This window comes from Erinaceus europaeus, chromosome 16 (genome assembly GCF_950295315.1).
Source record: "Erinaceus europaeus chromosome 16, mEriEur2.1, whole genome shotgun sequence".
NCBI classification, from domain to species: Eukaryota; Metazoa; Chordata; class Mammalia; order Eulipotyphla; family Erinaceidae; genus Erinaceus; species Erinaceus europaeus.
Window position 1 is genome coordinate 85,246,093 of NC_080177.1, and position 23,669 is coordinate 85,269,761.

General features: G+C 42.2%; 1 protein-coding gene across 1 annotated transcript in view; it reads right to left on the reverse strand.

Annotated features, from left to right (window-relative positions):
- Positions 1-800: 800 nt before the first annotated feature.
- Positions 801-23,669, reverse strand: part of MDGA2 (MAM domain containing glycosylphosphatidylinositol anchor 2) — a 343,591-nt gene continuing 320,722 nt past the window's right edge. The window contains exons 16-18 of the mRNA XM_060175592.1: positions 18,196-18,326; positions 4,213-4,318; positions 801-2,854 (exon numbers count right to left, since the gene is read on the reverse strand). Coding sequence (XP_060031575.1) covers positions 2,766-2,854; positions 4,213-4,318; positions 18,196-18,326 — 326 coding nt within the window. The 3' untranslated portion in view covers positions 801-2,765. The remainder of the gene's footprint in view (positions 2,855-4,212; positions 4,319-18,195; positions 18,327-23,669) is intronic.

Consider the following 23,669-nt stretch of genomic DNA (forward strand, 5'->3'; position numbering starts at 1 on the left):
TTTACTTGGGTGAAGGAGACATTTTGTTTCACTGGAAAGAACATATATATGGGTACTTCATCAAAAGAGTCTATGGATAGCTGATTTTCTTTGTTTTTTCCTGCAAAAGCTTCATGCAAGTCAAAGAAAAGCTGACAGTGAATTAAGCCTCCCTTTCCATCTAAAACGTTTTTTATTGATATGAGCAATTACGTATGCATAAAATTAACCAAAACGGGTCTTCCATCATCAGCAATAAGTGTGCATAAAATTAACCCAGAAGAATGAGCCTGTAGGATGGGGCAGTAGAAATAAGTGCTTAGTCTCCACTCAAGATGGAGCAAAGTGAGGGCAGATTAGGTGAATACTAAGTAAAGGACTCAGCTCTTGTTTGCTATAATCTCTTTGGCTTGATAAAATGGGTGGGTCACTAGAATTTTTTATTTTTTTCCACTATGCCTGATTTGTTCAAATATATTGTGAGACATATAAGTCCTCTGATAAATTAATAGAGCTTGGCTGAAGTCAGTCCTTCTACTACCTCTTCCCCATTCTCCTCCTAATGATAAAAAGAAACATTAGATTCTAAGTGAATATTTGTTTCACATTTTGCTTTCAAAAGTTTGATTTCTTCTTCATGTGTATTTTGAATATGGCAGATTTTATCAGGGAGTGACTGTTTAACAGTTACTGTTTCTTTCTGTAGACATTAAGGTAGATAAGACACTGAAGATCGCTCTCCTGATATCATGACCCATAAATCATGTAACTAGTCTCATTTTGGTGATCAGTGAACATTTTTCAACAAACACACATACTGCTTTTCATACCTTACCTCGAAAGAGGCTTTATTGAACATAGCTGTAAAATTATCTTTTAATTTGAATTATTGAATTTGCACAAACATTTCTACAGGATTGTTTTTAAAAAAATCAAGCTTTGTCATTTTCAACTACATCTTGTTGTGCTTTTATATTATCTTTGCAGATGTTATGATTTAATATTTATATCCCAATTACTTGCATAATCAGTTTTTTTAATCCTGGGGTGCTGAAAGAACATATAATAATATTCTTCTTTAGACAAAAGTCTTTTTAAACGAAGTTAAAAGTTGAGATAATTTAAGGGAAAAGATCTTCAAATTCTCATAACCAACAGGTTTAAGTGAAATTTACAATGCATTGGAAAACTGGCTGGTTAAAGGTATGATTTGTCCTCAGGTAGCTCAAAATCATTTTTACAGGTTTTTGTTTTTTTGTAAAAGTGTTTTTTTATCTTGGTAAAATAATAAAATAATATTTCACAATTTGCACAAGAGTCTGATTAAAGGGCAGAGGCATACCCCCCTCAGTGTTTAGAATAAAGACATTTTTTCATGTTTTTATTTTTCAGGCCTAGTTCCGCTGCAAAGGTCGTACGCACTGCAATCTCAGACATTTTCTCGTTCCCTCTAAAACTAGGGCCAATTTAACTTCAAGTGGAGGTCAGAGTGAGAAGTCACTCTTTCGTCTGACCACCTCCTGCGCTAAGTATTACCTCAACCACCTTTTGCTCTGGTTGACCCATTGGATAACCTGGAAGAAAAGCATGCAGCTCCCATGTCTGGTCTCCGCGGAAGGGATCTTCCTAGTGGACAACAGGCGGGAAGATCACAGGACAGTGTCTCCTCTTGTCTTCTGCATGGGTTCAGGCAGCAGCCCTCTGTCCTTTCTTCTTATCATTCTTTTTCTGTTGTTTCAGAAGCAGCTCTGTTGTCTTGCCTGTGATCTGCACATGTAAGCTCTGTCATCTGTTTATAAAAGAGTTTCACGCAGACCACTTTCCGCAGTGCAAGCTTCTGAGTGGAAATGTATTCAGGCTTGTTTCTTTGAAGGCACTTGGTTTCCATGGCAATTTTATAAAAGATGGTGGTTTGGTTTCTTTATTGGAACAGATGACTTAGTTTGGGTGTTCAAGTGGCCGCAAGCAAACTCCGATAAGCCTGTGTAACATGTGAGCCCAGGTTCACCATCCTGGGGAGTGGGTGCATGCAAGAAGACGCAGCAAATACTTACCTAGCTTAGCCATGGCAGGGCAAACAAACAGAGATGTTGCCAGTAAGAAAGGCCAGTGGAGACGGTGGGGCGGGACATGGACGCTCTCCATGACTCAGAGTTCAGATCATTCTCAAGGAAGGGCGATAACCAAAGGTAAAAGGGGCCTACGTTTATTTAATTTTCTAAGTAAAACCTTCTTGAAAGGGAAAATAAATGCCAGCGCTCCAGGTACCCTGTTTACAGTGAGGATTTTGTTGGTAGGCCATTAGGCTTCCATGGTGACAAGCAAACTATTCATTTGAAACAAAACCAGCCATGACTTTGTGCTTTGACAGAGATTTCTATAGCTTTCTCATACCAGAGTTCAACCAGATGACCAGATGATGCTGCAGTCTTGAACTTCCTTCCTTCCTTCCTTCCTTCCTTCCTTCCTTCCTTCCTTCCTTCCTTCCTTCCTTCCTTCCTTCCTTTTTTTTTTTTTCAGCCACAAAAGCACCTGAAGGTCTCAACTTCTCTTCTCAGGTCAAGATGATCTTTATATGTAGTTTTGAATAAGTTATGCTTCCGTGATGTCTGTTATCCCCAGTGCTTAAAAAAAAAATCTTGTTTTCTATTGTCTTATTTGTTTTTGAGTCAGTAGTCAGTGGAGGAATCTTTGGTAGTTTGTTTTCTCGATGTCCATTTACAAAGACTCGTTCTTCACGCCAGCGCCTGCCTGGTGCATCTGTCACAGCCTCTGCCAGGGGAAGGTCACCTTCGAGGGCTTAAGATAGAGAGGAGGACGATAACCGGGAAAAGCCACATGTGTACTAAGATCCCAACAGCACCGTCCACGGAATCTGGAGACACGGAAAACAAACGCCAAGGAACAGATAAAAGGAGAGTAAGGAGCCCATGGAGTGAGCAATACAATTGTGGTGAACTCGTAACAAACAATTTAGAATACAGAAAGCATTTTTCCCAGGGCTGTTTTATCCATGTTTTATTTCCAAAGTAAGTAAAAAAGGGGAAATAGGGTAAAGCACTTAATCTAATAAAAAGTGTGCATTGTTAAATTGATGTACTGTGGAAACTTATTTAGAAGATACTTGAGTGAGTTCGAGACTGAATTAAAAACAAACAAACAAAAAACCCCTCAGAATTCTGCTTGACAAGCAGAACAAGCAGCAGGAACACAGAAAATTCACAAACATCCTAACAGGGCTGCTTCTGCGGGGTGCTGTTGTTGCTGAGGAGAAAAGACAGGTCCGCACCAGAGCTCCCTTCAGTGTGGTGGGGGCCGGGCTTGAACTGGGGGCCAGCATGTGGCAAAGCAAGATGGAGCCCTCCAGGAGGGCGAGTTTTCTTTCTAAATTTTATGTTTCAAGTTTCCAGAAATGTTCAAGCTTAGAGACAAATACCAATTACTTTACAGAAACTAGAAGAGGCAGTTATGGGTAAAGAAGTTATTTATGCTCCTGGCAGTGCAGGGGATTTAATTTGTTACCTCAGATTCTTAGGCATAAAATTCTGGTGGCTAACCATTATGCTACCCCCCAAGCTCTATTTACCATTTTTAACTTACACTTATTAAAAACTGAATTGTGGTCAAATGAGCATATCATTTAACCATAACATTCAAAACAGAGTAGTAAGAAAACCAAATTACTGAGAAAGGATTCTGTTAAAGTTAAGAGATAGATCATACAGAAAAAAATTTTAATCCACATACACACCCAAACCAAAGGCACTTCATAGTACTGAACCTGTTAAAATTTTTGCTATTTTCCTGGGGAAAAGATAAGAGCTATTTCTATAGAAATAAATGCTGACTGAGGCACCAGAGGCTCCAGGTTCAACCCCCAGTACCAGCAGATGCTCTGGCAAAAAAAAAAAAAGATAAATAATTAAATAAGATGAATTAAACACTAAGAAATATGTGTTGAGTATCTAAATTAACGTTCATAAAAAATTTAAATACTGCTGAAATAATGTAATATAAATGAAACCATTTTAGAATCAAATATATGCTTGCTTCATATCAAAATAAAAACTAGTTCTGTTTTGTGCTAGGCCAAATACAGCTAGAGCCAAATGTAGCACTCTGGTGATCAGTCATCTCCACCGTCTAGGCTCACAGATGGAGGGTATCTCCAAGTACATCTGGCTTTCTGTGAGGCACACCAGCACGTCAGCCACTCCAAGGAGAGACACTTACTCTTGGTGGACAAGTCCTGCTTTGCACATTCTCCTTCGGCGATGGACACGTCATCTATGGCAATGTCACCTTCTATGCCGGGGCCTCGGATGCCTTCGAAAATGAGCTAGAGGATGAAGGAGACAACCTTGAGTGTAGCTCAGGGCGTTACAGAGACGCCTTTCTTTTTAACTGGAGGAGTCAGACTCACAATGGCCACCGCTCCTAGAATTGCTTCTTATATTTCTTTTTTTTTTTAATTTTTTTAATATTTATTTTATTTATTTATTCCCTTTTGTTGCCCTTGTTGTTTTATTGTTGTAGTTATTATTGTTGTTGTCGTTATTGGATAGGACAGAGAGAAATGGAGAGAGGAGGGGAAGACAGAGAGGGGGAGAGAAAGACAGACACCTGCAGACCTGCTTCACCGCCTGTGCAGCGACGCCCCTGCAGGTGGGGAGCTGGGGTTCGAACCGGGATCCTTATGCCGGTCCTTGTGCTTTGCGCCACCCGCGCTTAGCCCGCCTCCCCTAGAATTGCTTCTTTTTGCCAATCTTCCTCAAAAATTTTCGCTTACAATAATCATAAGCTTCCTTAAAAAACATATCTTTTTTGCACAGTATTCGATTTCCACATCAAACACTTAATTGTTGATTGTAAAACAAAACTAAATTTAGATAGAGACACATTCATGAGTGCAGGGAAGTTATGGGGAGGTGGTAGAGCCTGGCAGCGCTTAACCTATGAGATGAGTTCTCCTGGTAAGTCTCCCCCTCTCCAGCAGGGTTGAGCAGAATAGGGGAAGGAACGCATAAATCTCACAGGGTGGGCGCCCATGTAAGTCTTCCCTGCCCCACAAAATGCATCTTGCAGCCTGAGTGGTTGGCATTCCCGTAAGCCTGCCCCACCCTGTATCCCCCCAGGGCATTGCTAAGCCCCCACAGTTGAACCCCCAGCAACAGTTGCTAGGGAGGTTCTACCTTTCCTGCTCCTTCAGTTTTCTCCACCCCTCTCCTAACTATGTCTAGCCACTTTCATTACAGTCTTCTTCTCCTCCGTGTCCCAAGCTGGAAGAGGGCGGGTGTGCAGACTGGAGGTGGACACCGGCCACTGGGGTTGGCGCCAAGTGGCTTCACCAGGTGTGCTGATGCTGGACTTGGGGCTCCGGCGTGAATAAAGATTTGTATTGCTACCCACACAAGCTTAGTTCTTGGGTTCTCTCTCTCTCTCTCCCTCTCTCTCTCTCTCTCCCTCCTTCCCCCCCCCCCAGCCCAACAGATGAGTAGTAATATTTATCTATTTATTTTTACCAGAGTGCTGTTCAGTTCTGGCTCACGGTGGTGCACGGTGTTTGCCCTAGAACCACAGAGCCTCCAGCACCAGCGTCCTTTTGCATAACCATTGAGCTTTCTCCCACATCCAAAAACTAAGTTAAAATTAACGGTATAGTTGTTGGTCTGCTTCTAAATTCTGCTTCTAAGACCCCTTCTGTTGCATTGCTTGATGCTGTGGTCTATTTCCATCATCATTGTTTTGTTCGCACTGGTGTAATCCCCTCTGGTTCTCGCTCTTTTTCTGCTCCGCCCCCTCTCCTAGTCACATCCTTTTCCCACCGTTTAATCCCCACTGGTTCCCACACTTTCTCCTTCTCCCCACCCCCTATCCTATGTACATCCTCTTCCGACCTGACACTTCCTCCTCAGGAGACACAAAGGACAGGGCTTTCTAATGAAGAGAGATTAGATTAGCTTGCACTGCATTCCTCATCAATAAAGATTGAACTGCGTCCCACTCAGCCATGAGTCCCTGGTCGTCTCTCTCCCAAAGCTACACCGGCATAACAGAGACAACTACTACAAACACCCCTCTTCATTTCAAGATGGGGAAGTTTATTTCTCTCAGTAGCTTTTCTAAATTTGATCAATTCAGTTTTCTCTAAATATCTCACAACATTGACTTTCTTAAAAATAATACATATATATATATATATATATGTGTGTGTGTGTGTGTGTGTGTGTGTGTGTGTGTGTGTGTGTGTATTATATTGAGCCCCAATATATATATATTGCCTCTAGGGTTATTTCTGGGGCTCAATGCCTGCACCATGAATCCACTGCTCCTGGAGGCCAATTTTCCCACTTTTGTTGCTCTTGTTGTTGTAGCCTTGCTGTGGTTATTATTGTTGTTGTTGATGTCGTTGTTGGACAGGACAGAGAGAAATGGAGAGAGGAGGGGAAGACAGAGAGGGGGAGAGAAAGACAGACACCTGCAGACCTGCTTCACTGACTGTGAAGCGACTCCCCTGCAGGTGGGGAGCCAGGGGCTTGAACCTGGATTCTTATGCTGGAACTTCTGCTTCATAACACGTGTGCTTAACCCGCTGTGCTACTGCCCGACCCCCTCTTAAAATATTTTAAGAAATTATTATTATTATTATTTTTTGCAACCAGGGTTATCACTAGGGTTCCTGGTGGTCATTTTTCTTTTTTTTTTCTTAATTCATTTTAGTTTTTTAAATTTTAGCTTCTTTATGTGATAGGATAGAAACTGAGAGAGGAGACAGAGAGATACTACTTGTGAAGAGTCCCCTCTGGATGGGAGCCAGAGCTTGAATCCCAGTGCAGGCACACCGCAGTGCAGGCAGTGCAGTTAATCCAGGACCCACCACGCAGCTACTGTGACGTCCAAGGCCAGGACTTCCTCTCTGAATCCGTCTTGTTCTGCCAGTGAGCCACTTCTGCACAATATCCTCATATCACTTCACACTCCTCTTTTATTTTTAACATTCTAATTTTAAACGCGTGAAAATATTTTGGGGTCTACTTATGCTGAGTATTAGGTGACAGACTTCTGAATTCCCAGCATCTGAAACACTGGTTGACACTAACACATGACTATTTAAAAATAGTTGAATGAAATCCATCTCCTGCCATCACCACAGAGGCAAGGAGGAAGTCTCCATTAGCAGAAAGACAGCTCTTATGGCGTGTTCTTGATACTGCCTCATGTACTCCCAGTGTCCAGGCAAAACTTTTATTCTTCTTAATACAAAAAGGCAACTTATATATTTAGTGAAAAAATTCTATATGCTAAAGTGAAATGTCTGGCTTTGTGTTTCAAAAAAAAAATAAATAAAACAAACTTAGCTTAATAAGAATCTGTTTTTCACACCAAGCTTCTATGTGCATTTTATAGACTCTTTGCATTGCAACAAGTCAATGTGAAAGTCATTTTTTTTTACCAGTGTCAACATTTTGATTGCTTTAGTCTTTCACTGAAAGTGGCACACCACAAATCCTATTGGTGTTGAATTTATTTTCATGGAGGGATGCATGAAGTGTCCATCCCCCTACTTCTGAGGGGGAGAATGAATGGTGATTTTCAGATAACGTAGACTTCCATTGAAAAGCTGGCCCATGGTTCTTTGCTTTAAATGAGTCACAGAGACTCAGAGAGCCCAGGGCATTGCCTGGCTCTGGTTGATGCTGATGTGGGAGACTGAACCCGGGATTTCAAAGCCTGATGCATAAATTTAATTTTTTGTATAAACATTATCCTCTCTTCTCTTCCAACTGTCCTTTGATATATTGTCATGATTTTATTAGTTCAAGTCTTTTAAATAGTAAGCAGATAGAAATGATAGAAAAATACTTGAATCATTAATATTATCATTATTTTCTAATATTCTATTTATTGACTAAACAGAGAGAAATTGAGAGGGAAGGGGGAGATAGAGTGAGGGAGACAGACTTACTGCATACTTCATGGATTATGTAGTTTTCTCCCTGAAGCTGGGGACTGGAGGCTTGAACCTGGGTCCTTGTTGACTGCGACTTGTGTGCTCAACCCCAGACCCAGCATTTCTTAATGGCGTTTAATTTGCATAATAAGCTTGTCCTATGTGTTGAAGTAAATATGCTAAAAAATTTCCAAGGTAAATTTTTTTTTTTAAATATATATGTATTTATTTATTTATGTCCCCTTTTGTAGCCCTTGTTGTAGTTATTATAGTTGTTATTGATGTTGTCGTTGTTGGATAGGACAGAGAGAGATGGAGAGAGGAGGGGAAGACAGAGAGGCGGAGAGAAAGACAGACACCTGCAGACCTGCTTCACTGCCTGTGAAGCGACTCCCCTGCAGGTGGGGAACCAGGGCTCAAACCTGGATTCTTCTGTGGGTCCTTGCGCTTTGCGCCATGTGCACTTAAGCCACTGCGCTACTGCCTGACTCCCTCCAAGGAGAATTCTATAAAAGATATCCCAAAATATTTTGTAACACTAAAGTCAAAGCAACATGGAAATCCAGAATTAAAAAGATATTTAGGGGAAGGGGAGACAGCATAATGGTCATGCAAAGAGACTCTCATGCCTGAGGCTCCAAAGTCCCAGGTTCAATCCCCTGCACCACCATAAACCAGAGCCAAGCAGTGCTCTCTTAAAAAAAAAAAAAAAAGGAATTCCATCTCAGATATTTACTGAAAAAATTATAGAGATTATAATTAAACAGGCCAGAGTAATATTGTAGTCTACCGCTGGGTTTTTAATTTAAAGAGAAAAAAAAAAGGCTGAGTGCAATATTTATGGAAAAAAGTACATTTGTTTACCCATATAAAATATGTATCACATTGTTATTTCTATACTTTAAATCCTATGATCATTTTTTAAATATGAACGAAATTTATAAAGTCTTATATAATCACAGTGGTTTCCAGACTAAGACTATATAGGAATATTTCTCCTTTATACTGTGTTTGACTAATAGGTAGATGACAGAAATAAAATTCATATTTCAAAGAATGTATCTAGTCCAAACATTTAGATATTTACAAAAGTAGATCCTCACTAGCAAACAGCTTTTGTTCAAATAATAAAATGAGAAACCATAATAGTTTAATATGATATAACTCGGCCTGGAAAATGTGGTCTATGTGATGAAAAAAACTCTGATTTCTAGTCACTTAGAGAAGGAACTTCTCTACGACAGTGACTAGATCATACCAGGCATTCATGAAGTGCCCTAACGAATCTGCCTGATATTACAGAACAGGGGGTGAAACCATGTGCCTTCCATCCTGGTATTTTAAGATACAACCGTTTAATTGCTTTAAAGTATGAATCAAGGTCATCAAGCTCCTCAGCAGGAGGATACAGAAGTGATTGAGAACCTGGTCTTCAAACCCAAGTCTGTGGATTGTATTTAAAATGTTTGCCTTCTCTGAATGGGCAGGTTTAAAGCTTCCATGTCTTGCGGTCTGTGCATGTTAACAAGAGGAAGTAAGGCCCAACCAGAACATCAGCACTTGGCCATCAACTCAGTGGGACTTCCTCCAGAAGTGTGCGGACGCCTGTGTTGGAAGTCACACCACACAGAATCATTTCAGTCATCTGACTGGCCGTTTTCTGCAGATTCTGTAATGAATACATAATCGGAAGAGCCTGCGTATAGATGATGGGCCCAGGGCGGGGGGGGGGGGGTGGGAGAGGGGAGGTGTGCCCAGGAGGATGCATGCGCCATCATGCCTGCAAGGACCCCTTTCAAGTTCCTACTTCTGGTGTTCATGTATGTGTGTGTGTGTGTGTGGCTTCATGAACTGTGGAGCAGTGTTGTAGGTGTCTTTTCCTCTGTCTCTCTCTCTGTTGATTGATAGATGGTAGATAAAGATGATAGATGATAGATAGATAGATAGATAGATAGATAGATGACAGATAGATAGATAGATAGATGACAGATAGATAGATAGATAGATAGATGACAGATAGATAGATAGATAGATAGATGACAGATAGATAGATAGATAGATGACAGATAGATAGATAGATAGATGACAGATAGATAGATAGATAGATGACAGATAGATAGATGACAGATAGATAGATAGATAGATGACAGATAGATAGATAGATAGATGACAGATAGATAGATAGATAGATGACAGATAGATGACAGATAGATAGATAGATAGATGACAGATAGATAGATAGATGACAGATAGATGACAGATAGATAGATAGATGACAGATAGATAGATAGATGATAGATAGATAGATGACAGATATATAGATAGATAGAAGACAGATAGATAGATGACAGATAGATAGATAGATAGATAGATAGATGACAGATAGATAGATGACAGATAGATAGATGACAGATAGATAGATAGATAGATAGATGACAGATAGATAGATAGAAGACAGATAGATAGATAGATAGATGACAGATAGATAGATAGATGACAGATAGATAGATGACAGATAGATAGATAGATAGATGACAGATAGATAGATAGAAGACAGACAGATAGATAGATAGACAGATGACAGATAGATAGATAGATAGATGACAGATAGATAGATGACAGATAGATAGATAGATGACAGATAGATAGATAGATGACAGATAGATAGATAGATAGATGACAGATAGATAGATGACAGATAGATAGATAGATAGATGACAGATAGATAGATAGATGACAGATAGATAGATAGATAGATAGATGACAGATAGATAGATATATGACAGATAGATAGATAGATGACAGATAGATAGATAGATAGATGACAGATAGATAGATAGATGACAGATAGATAGATAGATAGATGACAGATAGATAGATAGATAGATGACAGATAGATAGATAGATAGATAGATAGATAGATAGATAGATAGATGATAGATGGAGGGAAAATATCTATATGAATGAAGCCAAGTAGGTGAGCCCTGAAAGTAGAATTTGGAGAAAATGATGCAGACAGAACATGGAGCCTCGCAGAACACACGGCTGGATTCCGTGGGGCAGAGACTAAGGCCTGGCCGTCAGCAGGAGTGTGGTGCTAAGTGACAGCAGGGAAGCACTGCTGAGAATGAGAGTCCGCAGAAGTCCTTCTCAAATACTTGCAAGCTCAGAGAGCTTATCAAGACAAGGCGAGGGCACTATTTAGGCCCCAAAGATGACCAGAGGGATGCGTTTAGATGAGTAGAAGTGGCCAGATAGCTCACTGGTTAGTGTGCCGGCAGTGAGCAAGACCCAAGTCTGAGCCATGTTCCCACTGCACTGAAGCACGTTTCAGTGGTGTGATCTATTTCACTCTCTCCTTCTGCCAAGAAAAAAAGAAAGAAAAAGAAATGAAGGAAGGGGGGGGGGAGAGAGAAAGAGAGGAAGAAAGGAAGGAAGGAGGGAAGGAAGGGAGGGAGGGAGGGAGGGAGGGAGGGAGGAAGGAAGGAAGGAAGGAAGGAAGGAAGGAAGGAAGGAAAGAAGGAGGGAAGGAAGGAGGGAAGGAAGGAAGGAAGGAAGGAAGGAGGGAAGGAAGGAAAGAAAGAAGGGAGGCAGGCAGAGGGAGAGAGAGAGGAAGAAAAGGAGCAAGGAAAGATAGGAAAGAAGGAAAAGAGAGGGGGAAAAAGGACAAAACATCCCCATATTATACAAGAGTTAGAAATTCATGGGCTATGAGCCATTGGATACTCAAGAGACACTTGCATCAGTCTGAGAACTAATTATCTCTACACCAAACCCTGCTTTATTCTCAAGGGACATCTTGAAAACAAGAGGAAAACGAAAATCATTTCCAGATAACTCATTACCTTCCCCAACAAGTTCACGAATAATTGCAGAGATACAAGACCACTTAACTCCTCTCCGGCAAAGCTGGCAGTTACCTGACAGGCAGTCGCACCATCAGAGCTGGAGAGAGATGGCAGAGTGAGGACTTTTTATTTTGTCGCCAGAGCACCGTTCAGCTCTGGCGTGTGGTGGTGCAGGGGATTGAACCTGGAACTTTGGAGACCATTATGCTATCTGCCCCCACCTGAGAATAAGGACTTCAGAAATTATATTTATTTATTTTCCCTTTTGTTGCCCTTGTTGTTTAACATTGTTGTGGTTATTGATGCATCGTTGTTGGATAGGACAGAGAGAAATGGAGAGAGGAGGGGAAGACAGAGAGGGGGAGAGAAAGACAGACACCTGCAGACCTGCTTCACCGCCTGGGAAGTGACTCCCCTGCAGGTGGGAAGCTGGCATCTTGAGCTGGGATCTTGGGTCCTTGAGCTTGGTACTATGTGCACTCAACCCGGTATGCCACCGTCTGGCCCCAATATTTCTATTTAATAGAAATTATGTTTTTATATTCATTTATTTATTCCCTTTTGTTGCCCTTGTTGTTTTATTGTTGTTGTTATTGATGTCGATGTTGTTGGATAGGACAGAGAGAAATGGGGAGAGGAGGGGAAGACAGAGAGGGGGAGAGAAAGACAGACACCTGCAGACCTGCTTCACCGCCTGTGAAGCGACTCCCCTGCAGGAGGGGAGCTGGGGGCTCGAACTGGGATCCTTGCACTTCACGCCATGTGTGCTTAACCTGCTGCATTCCCCAGAATAAGGAGTTTTAATGAAGATAAAAAGCAGCCTGTCAAAACCAGTGACGAGCTGGGATTTCGTTAGTGTTAGCACAACATGGCCTTTAAACAGACGTTACAACTGATTTTATATATTCAAAGCAGTCTTTTTTGTTTTTTTTCTGCCTCCGGGTTATCACTGGGGCTTGGCGACAGCCCTACTAATCCACTGCCCCGAGAGGCCATTTTTCTTCCTTCCTCCTTCCTTCCTTCCTTCCTTCCTTCCTTCCTTCCTTCCTTCCTTCCTTCCTTCCTTCCTTTCCTTTCTTCCTTTTTTTTTTTTTATTGGACAGGACAGAGAGAAATCGAGAGAGGAGGGGCAAAGCAGGGGAAGAGAAAGAGAGACACCTGCAGACCTGTTTCACTGCCTGTGAGGCAACCCCCCTGCAGGTGGGGAGCTGGCATCTTGAGCTGGGATCTTGGGTCCTTGAGCTTGGTACTATGTGCACTCAACCCGGTATGCCACCGTCTGGCCCCAATATTTCTATTTAATGGAAAATATGTTTTTATATTCATTTATTTATTCCCTTTTGTTGCCCTTGTTGTTTTATTGTTGTAGTTATTATTGTTGTTGTTATTGATGTCATTGTTGTTGGATAGGACAGAGAGAAATGGGGAGAGGAGGGGAAGACAGAGAGGGGAGAGAAAGACAGACACCTGCAGACCTGCTTCACCGCCTGGGAAGCGACCCCCCTGCAGGTGGGGAGCCGGGGGCTCGAACCGGGATCCTTACGCCGGTCCTTGCACTTCATGCCACGAGTGCTGAACCTGCTGCGCTACCGCCCGACTCCTGGAAAATAATTTTAAGACTCCTATTGAGCTTATGGAGGTAGAAAGTGTAACGGCTGCGATGAGAAATAAGGCTGGAGCTGGTGGTGGCCCACCAGGGAGAGCACACCTGTGGCCACGCACAAGGACTTGGGTTCAAGCCCCGGCTCCCACTTGCAGGGGAAGCTTCCTCAGTGACTGAACCGTGCTGCAGGCATCTCACGTTCTCCCTTCTTACCTCCTCTTTCCTCTCAAGGTCTCTCAGTCTTTACGAAAAATGGCCACTGGATGCAATGGGCTCATCGTGCAGGTACCACACACCACTGAAAACCGTGGTGGCAGTGAAGAAAAAAATAAAAATTAAACTAAAAATAGGAATACAGTGAATGGTACTGAGGAGAGACTAGACATTTCAGATGAAATAATGAATGCATATGGAGACAACAGAAAATATTTAAAATAAAGCACAAATAAAAATTACACTTTGGGCCGGGAGATAGAGTATACTGATTAAGCAAAAGGTCTGCATAACTGAGCCCAGAGTCAATCCATAAGTCAGAGCTGAGCAGTGTTCTGGTCTTTCTGTCTCTTTATCTCTTTCTGTCTCATGAAAATCACTAAAATGCTGTTTTTAGAATTTAAATACTGAAAGCATCAAGCAATTGTATGATGCCTTTAAAGTCCTTACATATTTATTAGAGTCTTCACAAACGGGAATACAATAATTTTGTAATTGTTAGACGATTGTTAAATTGCATTAAAATATAAATCCAAGAGGCTCAGTGAATTCAAACCACATAAAAATGGAGAAAAATGGGGAGTCAGGCTGTAGTGCAGCGGGCTAAGCGCAGGTGGCACAAAGCGCAAGGACCGGCATAAGGATCCCGGTTCGAACCCCGGCTCCCCACCTGCAGGGGAGTCGCTTCACGGGCGGTGAAGCAGGTCTGCAGGTGTCTTATCTTTCTCTCCTCCTCTCTGTCTTCCCCTCCTCTCTCCATTTCTCTCTGTCCTATCCAACAACGACAACAACAATAATAACTACAACAATAAAACAACAAGGGCAACACAAGGGAATCAATAAATAAAATAAATATAAAAAAATGGAGAAAAATAGAAAAAAACATATCAAAATCAATAATTAAAAGAGAGTCTAAAAAGCAACCAACAGTTAGACTGCATTTAGAAGAGTGAACGCGTGTCAACAGGTTTCTCTCTGGAAACAACGCCAACGGGAAGGACTAGAGAATAATATCGGTGCCGGTTCAAAACTGGCGAGGAGATGGCTGAGCTGGCAGAGTGGGCACTGGCATATTCTAGGTCCCTGGTCTAACCCCAGGCTGCACGTGCAAGTGTCCTACGTGGCATTAGAGCAATGATCTACAGAGAGAAAGTACAGACATTCTTCGTACCTCTTTCTTTCTCTCTCCTTCTCTGTCTTTGCCTAAGTTAAAAGGTAGGGGCCAGGTGGTGGTGCATCTGGTGAGGAACTCACATTACAGTGAGCAAGGGCCCAGGATCAAGCCCCTGGTCCCCACCTGCAGGAGAAAGCCCCCCAGGCAGTGAAACAGTGCTGAAGTCTCTCTCTCCCCCTCCCTCCTTCTCCCAACCCCCTCTCTCTTTCCTTCTCCCCTCCCTCTCTGTCCCCCATCCTCTCTCCCCCACCCTCTCTATCTCCCCCACCCTTTTCAATTTCTCTTATTATCTATCCAAAATAAACATACATAAATAAATAAATATTTTTTTAAAAAAGCCCTTAAAAATTGAAAGGATAACAAAAAGGGTCTGCTGAACGGGATGGAATCATGCTGGTATGAAAGTCTGGTGCCAAAAAAGGGACAAAAGAGAGGCAACATGAAAAACTAGAACATTCCAAAGGAATATCTTCCAAACAAGTCAAGTGCATACAGGGGTCCAAGAGGTGGGGTGATTCACTTTTCCCTGACCAACAGTGCAATTCTTGCTGGGCTGATCCTTAACTGCTAGCTAAGACTAAATCCTTCGAAAGAAAGAAAAGCAGCAGACAGGAGAACTACAGAACTACTTTCCCCGCCAGCAGGGCAAATGCTGTCTGGGGTCGCTGTTGGCGGAATGAGCAGAGCTAGTGATGACTCAGAAAGAACTTGACAGCCTGTGCCATTGTGAAGAAAACTTTATCTATAAAACATGTATGGACATTCCTGTCAACTCCATGTGGGGAAATGAAGGTTTTTGTGTTTGCAGAAAGCTTGTGTCTGCAGTGAGCTGCCAAGCACATTCTTCTTGGACTGAACGCGTATTTCCAGATGGTGACAAAGAGCCAGCTCCCACCATGGCCTCTCTCACCACAACTCTGGACTCTGGCAGGAGTCAGATCATAGGCAAAGCAGAGCCTTTCTGCAAGAGCTCCCACTCTGCTTGTTTCCTTCCCCTCCCCTCCCTCCTCCCTTATCTTCTCCTCTCCTCCCTCTCCCTCCTTCCCTCTTTCCTTCCCCTCCCCTCCCCCCTCCTCTGCTTCATCCTCCCCTTCCTTCCCCTTCCCTCCCCAACATATATAACATGGATATATATGTATGTGTGTGTGTGTGTATTGAAACTTTTCTCTTTTTTTTTTTTGCCTCCAGGATTATTTCTGAAGCTCAGTGCCAGCAGCACTATGAATTCACTACACTGTGGAGGCTATTTTTTCCCTTTTGCTGCCTTATTTATCATTGTTGTTCAGGATAGAGAGAACTGGAGAGAGGAGGGGAAGACAGAGAAGAGGAGAGAAAGACAGACACCTGCAGACCTGCTTCACTGCCTGTGAAGCGACTCCCCTGCAGGTGGGGAGCCGGGGGCTCGAACTAGGATCCTGATGCTGGTCCTGGTGCTTTGTGCCATGTGCGCTTAACTACTGTGCTACCGCCTGGCCCCTATATCAGATTTTTTAACCCTCTTCATACTTTGCTGGGTAGGTTTATCACAGAATCTTGCGTATGTCTCCATGATTGAATCTGCAGTTGGTGTTTAGTAGTGTGATTCAAGAATTTGAGGAAAACAACTATTTTTTACATCTTTATGTCCTTCCATGCTCTTTACATAAACTCATAGCTCCACAGTACTTATGGGCTATGGTCTATCACTATAAACTTCTGTCCTGGCAGAAGTTGAAAAACAAGATCAGAAAACACAAGTAGAACCTGGACTGGGCTTGGTGTACTGCACCAAAGTAAAAGACTCTGGGGTGGGTGGGGGGGGAGAGTACAGGTCCTGGAAAAGGATGACAGAGTTCCAAGTGAGGGTTGTATTGTTATGTGGAAAACAGAAATGTTATGCATGTACAAACTAGTGTATTTACTGCCAAATGTAAAACATTAATCCCCTAATAAAGAAATTTTAAAAATCTATCCTGAAATAGTTTGACAAATATTTATTAAATTGATATCTATGAAAATAAGTGTATCCTGAAAGCAGCTTTAATATAAATATATTCTTGGAAATGTGCATGTATGTGTGTATTCAATTTGACAATTTTGTCTCCCACTCTTTCTGTCTGAAAACGTCATCCCAGAGTAAAATTCCAGGGACAACAACAAATGGCACTGAAGACGATCCACCTGTTCGCAGGAAAAGCCCTTTATGCTCCAGTAGGCCTGTGTATGCTAATACGAAGGTTATCTTCAGAGTACTATTTTCAGGGTCCTCCTCTGCTTACTCTGGAATAACAATAACACTCGGCTTCCCCTTCACAGAGACAGAAGGAGTGTCGGAGTCCATGAGTGCACGTGCTTTAGGTGGTCAGCCGGTCTTACGTCACAGACGCTAATGCCAAGGGCTACTGCATGCATTCTTACCTATATTAATACCTTTGCAGTATAACTCAAGTCTATGAAGATTTTACAGTGAGATCACAGTGAAAGTCATCCTACCAGTTAAAATCTGACATAAGAGGAAATGTCAGTGTTCATACCCTTAGTATATAAGCCATAAAATGCACCCAAGAAATCGGAAAAAGAAAAAGGAACATGTATGCATATATATATGAGATGTGCACTATGCATTATTGTTAAAATCACTAAAGGAAGACGTGTCTACTGAAAATACTACATAGAATATTTCTCACCAAAATGGCTATTGTTAGTCATTAAAATTCCTATTACATATTTTCAATTAACTCCCTTAATTGAACCCAATTCTTCGAAAGCTATTTATTTATTTTGGGTAGAGCTAGAGAGAAACTGAGAGCGGAGGGGAGGTAGAGAAGGACAGACAGACACTTGCAGTCCCGCTTTGCCACCTGTGAAGCTTCTTCCCTGCGGGTGGGGTCCGGGGGCTTGAACCTGGGTCCTTGTGCCCTGTAACATGTGCACTCTACCAGTGGTGCCATCACCTGCCCCCTCAACCTAATTCTTACTTCTTTTCTACATAAAAAGCAAAGGGAAATAACATGTCTAAAGTTCTCTAGTTTTGATAATCAAAGGATACATCATTAAAATGGCATCGCCCAAGAATCTCACTTTGCTGATGTCTATAAAACCCCATCAAGAAAATTCAAACACATTCGCTGATTACCCAGCTCCCTTCGCAAAAACATGTTGTCTCCCGGAAACAAGACAGACACTTGGTGTTTTACAGAAGCAGATTACATTTTCTCCAGTCTAATTTTGATAGCCTGTTAGTCGAGCCCCTAATTGGATAAATGCCGATAAACATTTCCTCTCTGCAAAACAGTGTCTCCAACTAAAGAGAAACTTGACCACCTGGTTTCTGTGATGCTCCCAGAACAGAGTTACGGGTGTCCCTGTCCTCTGTGCATCCTGGGTCCACCTTCTTCACGGATGACACTCACCTGCAGTCTAGCAGCTGTGAGAGCTTTGGACTCACCTGAAATGAAGCGATGGGGTAGATATTGACGTGAGCCTCATTCCAGTGCTGTCCCTTATTCCCACTTGAGGACCACAGTGGGTTCTCTATGGTTGTCTGGCCTTTCAGACGTAGATAAACATTCAAAACACCTAAAAAGAATAGCGACGTTTTACTTTGTTTACCTCGTTGTTGCTGTTTTTTAATTCAAACATGCTTCTCCTTGATCACACGTCTGTGAACTTTTTTAAAAAATGTTTTCTTATTTTTATTTATTTTTTGCCTCCAGGGTTACTGCTGAGACTCAGTGCCTGCACTGCAAATCCACTGCTCCTGGAGGCTATTTTTGTTGCCCTTGTTGTTTATCATTGTTGTTGTTATTATTGTTGTTGCTGTCACTGTTGTTGGACAGAGAGAAATGGAGAGAGGAGGGGAAGACAGAGAGGGGGAGAGACAGACAGACACCTGCAGATCTGCTTCACCGCCTGTGCGCCGGGGGCTCGGAACGGGTTCCTTGAGCTGGTCCTTGCGCTTTGCGCCACGTGTGCTTAACCTGCTTAGCCTGCTGCACTCTGGCATAGCCCCGATTTGTGAACTTTTTGAAATGAATTTTTCCCCTGAATTCTAGTCTCCTTTCTTCTCCTTTCAGGCCAGTCTTGCTGTCATTGCAGTCAGCATGTGAGGCATTCCTTTTAAACTAGCCATGCCCTAACCCACGGAGCCTGGGAACGTTATATTGAGGGGCAAAAGGAGTCTTGCAGATGTCATAACTGGTCTGCTAGGGAAGTCAGTCTATATCTATCTTGATGGGTCTGAAATGTAAGCAAACACAACTTGATGGAGAGAGAGCAGCAGCCTGACACTCACAGGAGCGGCCAGGTGAAGAAGATGCTCGGCTGAAGTTTTAAAGATGAAAGAAGGAACCAAAGTCCAAGCCAGGCGGTTTCAGGAAGCGGAAAAGGCAAAGGAATGGATCCTCTACCAAATCCTTTAGAAGGAACCTGCACAGCCTTTGGACATGTCAGTGTTAGTTTCTGACAGCCATTCCATGCGTCTGTCCTCTCAAAGCACAAGGCAAGAAAGTTAGGCTGTTTTAGGTCCCACATTTTATAGTATGTTCCTGTTACAGCAACAGGAAGCTCAAACTACACACAGCTGTGTCAAATGGACTTGCTCAGAGTCCGACTCTTATGATGATGTCCTTTTCAATTACTGAGGATTACTCAACTCTGTGTGTCAAGCCCCCCCCCCCCCCATGTCGTTTCTCTTGTATTCACTGGGTTACTGTACTGGCTCCTTTGACTTTTAGGCCTTTACATTTGATGTGGTTATTTATGTGCTTGTCATTCAACACACCATGTCAGCTCTGTTTCTGACAGTTTAGTTTCTGGCTTATCATGTTCCCAGGGCATTGTTTCCCTCTCCCAAGGCTGGTATTCATTGCTCAGATTGTTATGCTGAGCTCTACCTTAGAGGGGATTATTTACAAGTTAATATACATCAACACAGTATTGATCTCGCTGGGGGTAAGATTATGCCTTTTCAAAGAAAAATCTAGAGATAGTATTTCTGTCCAAGAGACAGTCTATCTGGTTTTCCCTGTGATGCGGAGAGCTTTAGTCTTTTCATGCTAGGATGGTCTCAGCACGACAGCTGCTACTGTGGTTCTCTGGGACTACCTGGTTTGCCTGTCTTTCCTGCCATGTCTGTATCGTAAATCTTGGCTGTTTTCTAATTTTGTCTGGGGCTAGTCCAGATGTCATGCAAAGACTCATGGGGAAACCCATTCAGATTTCCGCTCCACCATAAGCCTCTTTCTCCTTCTCTTCTGTGAAACCGATTCAGAGTCTAAATGTCTTCACATACTGCATACTGCCCACAGCGTATATAAAACACAGATAGTTTCTCTGAAATATTTACACACACACATACATATATATATATATATATATATATATATATATTTGATCTTTTATTATCTTTAAATTAATTGGATAGAAACATCCAGATAAATAAAAGATATTTAATCTTTTATTATCTTTAAATTTATTGGAGGGAAGGGCATAATAGAGAGGGAGAGAGACAGAGGGACACCTGCAGCCCTGCTTCACCACTCACAAAGCTTTCCCCCTGCAGGTGGGGACCGGGGGCTGGAGGCCGGGTCCTTGCATATTGTAATGTGCATTTAACCAGATGAGCTCCTATCTGCCCCCTATGTATTTGTCTATGTGAAGACTGCACATAAATATGACAGAACAATAAAACACTATATACAAGGTAGTGATTTTTGTTTTTGTGTTTTTTAGATGGAGGCTGGGCTCACACCTGGGTCAGCACACTGCTCAGATTTCACGGGATTTGATTTGCAAAAGCAAATACTGGTTGTTGATAAGAACACTAGACGTGTAACTGACTGAACGAAATGCTTTCCAATATGTCATAATCAGAATGTCTTATTATTCACACATCGTACTACTTGTGTTAGTTTGCTAAAACAATTTTTATTTTCATTTCTTTCTCTCATTCTTTCTGCATCTCGTTCTTCCTATTGTGTTTGATAGGACAGAGTTGAGAGGAGTGGCAGACAGAGAGAAAGAGAGAAAGACAGACATCTGCAGACCTGCTTCATGACTCGTGAGGTGACTCCCTGCAGGTGGGGAGCCGGGGCTCAAGCCCTGGTCTTTGTTTACGGTGACATGTGCTCTCAATCAGCTGTGCCACCACACAGCCCCTAACTGGGCTTTTTAGAAGACATAATGACACAAATAATATTAATAGATAAGTTATTTTTAGAAAAATCTGCAGAAAATTTTTTTTAAATGAAGGATCTATCAGTGTCAAAAGTTATTTAAACTCTGTTCAGCTCTCAGTCAATAAAACTATAACATAAGACAGAGTACAGATATTCCAGGGAACTTAGATTCAGAAAAAGCTGATGTGGCATATTCTTACAGTCTTCCAGTCAGAAAAACTCCAGAATGAATTTGATGGACTCTGCAAATGATGCCTTTTTAAAGTAATTTTAAATTCCCTGAGGTGTTTATGCTCTGCTACGTCCCAGGTACCAATATGTATGAGTCCAGTCATCCCAAGCAGTGTCAGCATTCTTAGTTTCAGGATTCACACTGGAGGTAGCGAAGTCAGACCTGATCTCCTTCCTCTGGCCCTCAGTTTGCTGGTGCTTAACTCTGATCCCTCCCTCACTGCTCAACCACCAGGGGCTCGAGGTTGGGAGGACTCTGCTTGCTCAATGTTTAGGAATCGCAACCAGAAAAGCGAGATGGAATTGAATGATTTGGTGGCTCCAGTTTGAAATCGATTTCACAGAAATGAGTTCATAAAGTGCCTTACATATCATACCGTGTATAAATACGATCACTGAGCTCTCTTCTTGCAGTAAGACCTGAACATGAATTTACTATACATGTTAGGATCATACCATCAATGTCTGAAAATGTACATACTCAACTCCTCCGTGTGCTTTAAATTACAAAGGCATGTGGATTATGCTGTGCTTGGGCTCATTCAAGCCCTGGAGATAACTTGAGCATATGAATCAGAGTTTTACTCTCATCTGTCACATTTCGAGAAAAATGAGAACATGTCAAAGTCATCTGGCTTCCAGCAAGAACTACGGCCATTTGTAGGTAACAGCATCATTTGCTTTATACAAGAGCAAAGTTGGAATTTATAAAATAATTATTTTCGGTACAGGTGGTGGTGCACCTGGTTGAGCACACATGTTACAATGTGCCAGGACCTGGGTTCGAGCCCCTGGTCCCCACCTGCAGGGAGAAGCTTCACTAATGGTGAAGCAAGGCTGTAGGTGTCTCTCTGTCTCTCTCCATGTCTACCTCCCCCTTCCCTCTTGACTTCTGGCTTACTCTCTCCAATAAATAAAGATAATAAAAAAATTAAGGAACTCTTCAAATAATAAAATAATTATTTTATGCTTTAACAGAAGTAGTTGCATGCCTCCATTGTTATCGTTCAATATGCAATCATACAATCACAGTGATATCTTAAATAAAATGTATCGAATCTTCCTTAGTCATTATTAGCAGGCCTTCTCATGTCCACTGGAATCTGTACATTAGAGCTCAATTCATTTTCCAGACTTTCACCAGGACGTTTATTTCTCTGATATATGTCAGGTTTCCTATGTAGGCCTTGTCACTTAGATGTTAGAGTCTGCCATTTCCCTACTCTGCCACGAGAACAGTGTTCTTTTATTCTGACTCCGTGGCTCCTTCAATTATTTCCAACATTCCCTAACCTCTGCGAGCCAGGTGTCCGAAACAGAAGGAGAATAGGGAACGTTTTTCGGCAGATCCGGGTCAGATTCTGAAGGAAGATGATGTTACCTGAGTGATTAAAGAGGACAAGGCCTGCTTACTGCACCACAAAGTTTAAACTTATTCATGTATTTAGTAAAACCCCAAGTGCTCAAATTTGTATCTGTTTTCCTGTCTATATTCCAAGAATGCAGTTCAGGGGAATAAATGAGACTTGAATAGGGTTCAGCACAGCTTAATTTTTGGAACTTCAGGAACAGCAGGGATAAATCACAAAGCTACCCCGAGAAAAAGAAGACAGGCATGGATCCTTGTGGCTCCTTTTTTTTTTTTCCTTTTTCTTTTTTTGCCTCCAGGGTTATCACTGGGGCTTGGTGCCAGCACTATGAATCCACTGCTCCTGGAGGACTCCCCCCCTACTTTATTCAATAGGACAGCGAGAAATTGAGAAGGGTGAGGGATTGAGAGGGGGAGAGAAAGACAGACACCTGCAGATCTGCTTCACCACTTGTGAAGTGACCCCTCTGAAGGTGGGGACTGGGGGCTCAGACTAGGATCCTTGTGTTGACCCTTGTGGTTCTTCTGTTACTAACTTTAGAGAACAATCCTCATTTAAGAAAGAATGGGCCAGGAGTCGGGAGGTAGCACAGCGGGTTAAGCGCAGGTAGCACAAAGCACAAGGACGAGTGTAAAGATCCTGGTTCGAGTCCCAGCTCTAGTGGGGAGTCGCTTCACAGGCGGTGAAGCAGGTCTGCAGGTGTCTGTCTTTCTCTCCCCCTCTCTGTCTTCCCCTCCTCTCTCCATTTCTCTCTGTCCTGTCCAACAACGACGACATCAATAACGACAGCAATAAAACAACAAGGGCATCAAAAGGGAATAAATAAATAAATAAATGACCAGAGAGAGCAAATAAGTCAATTCCTAAGGTGGCTCTGAAGGATGATGGACAAGTACTGATGGCCGCTCAAGCCGAGCGCTGTGTTCTAGAACATGTCTCAGAACCCGAGGGCTGGAGTCTTGATCTGCTCTGTGTATATTGCTAATCAGGTTGTTTTGTTCTCATTTATCACTTTACAAAAATGGTCTACTACTTGAACATGCAGGCTTTCATTTATTTTACGGAGAAAACCGACACTGTAAAAAAGGTAACTTCCACATCTATTTTCTGCCCTTGAATTGACATGTGTCTAAGTCCATATT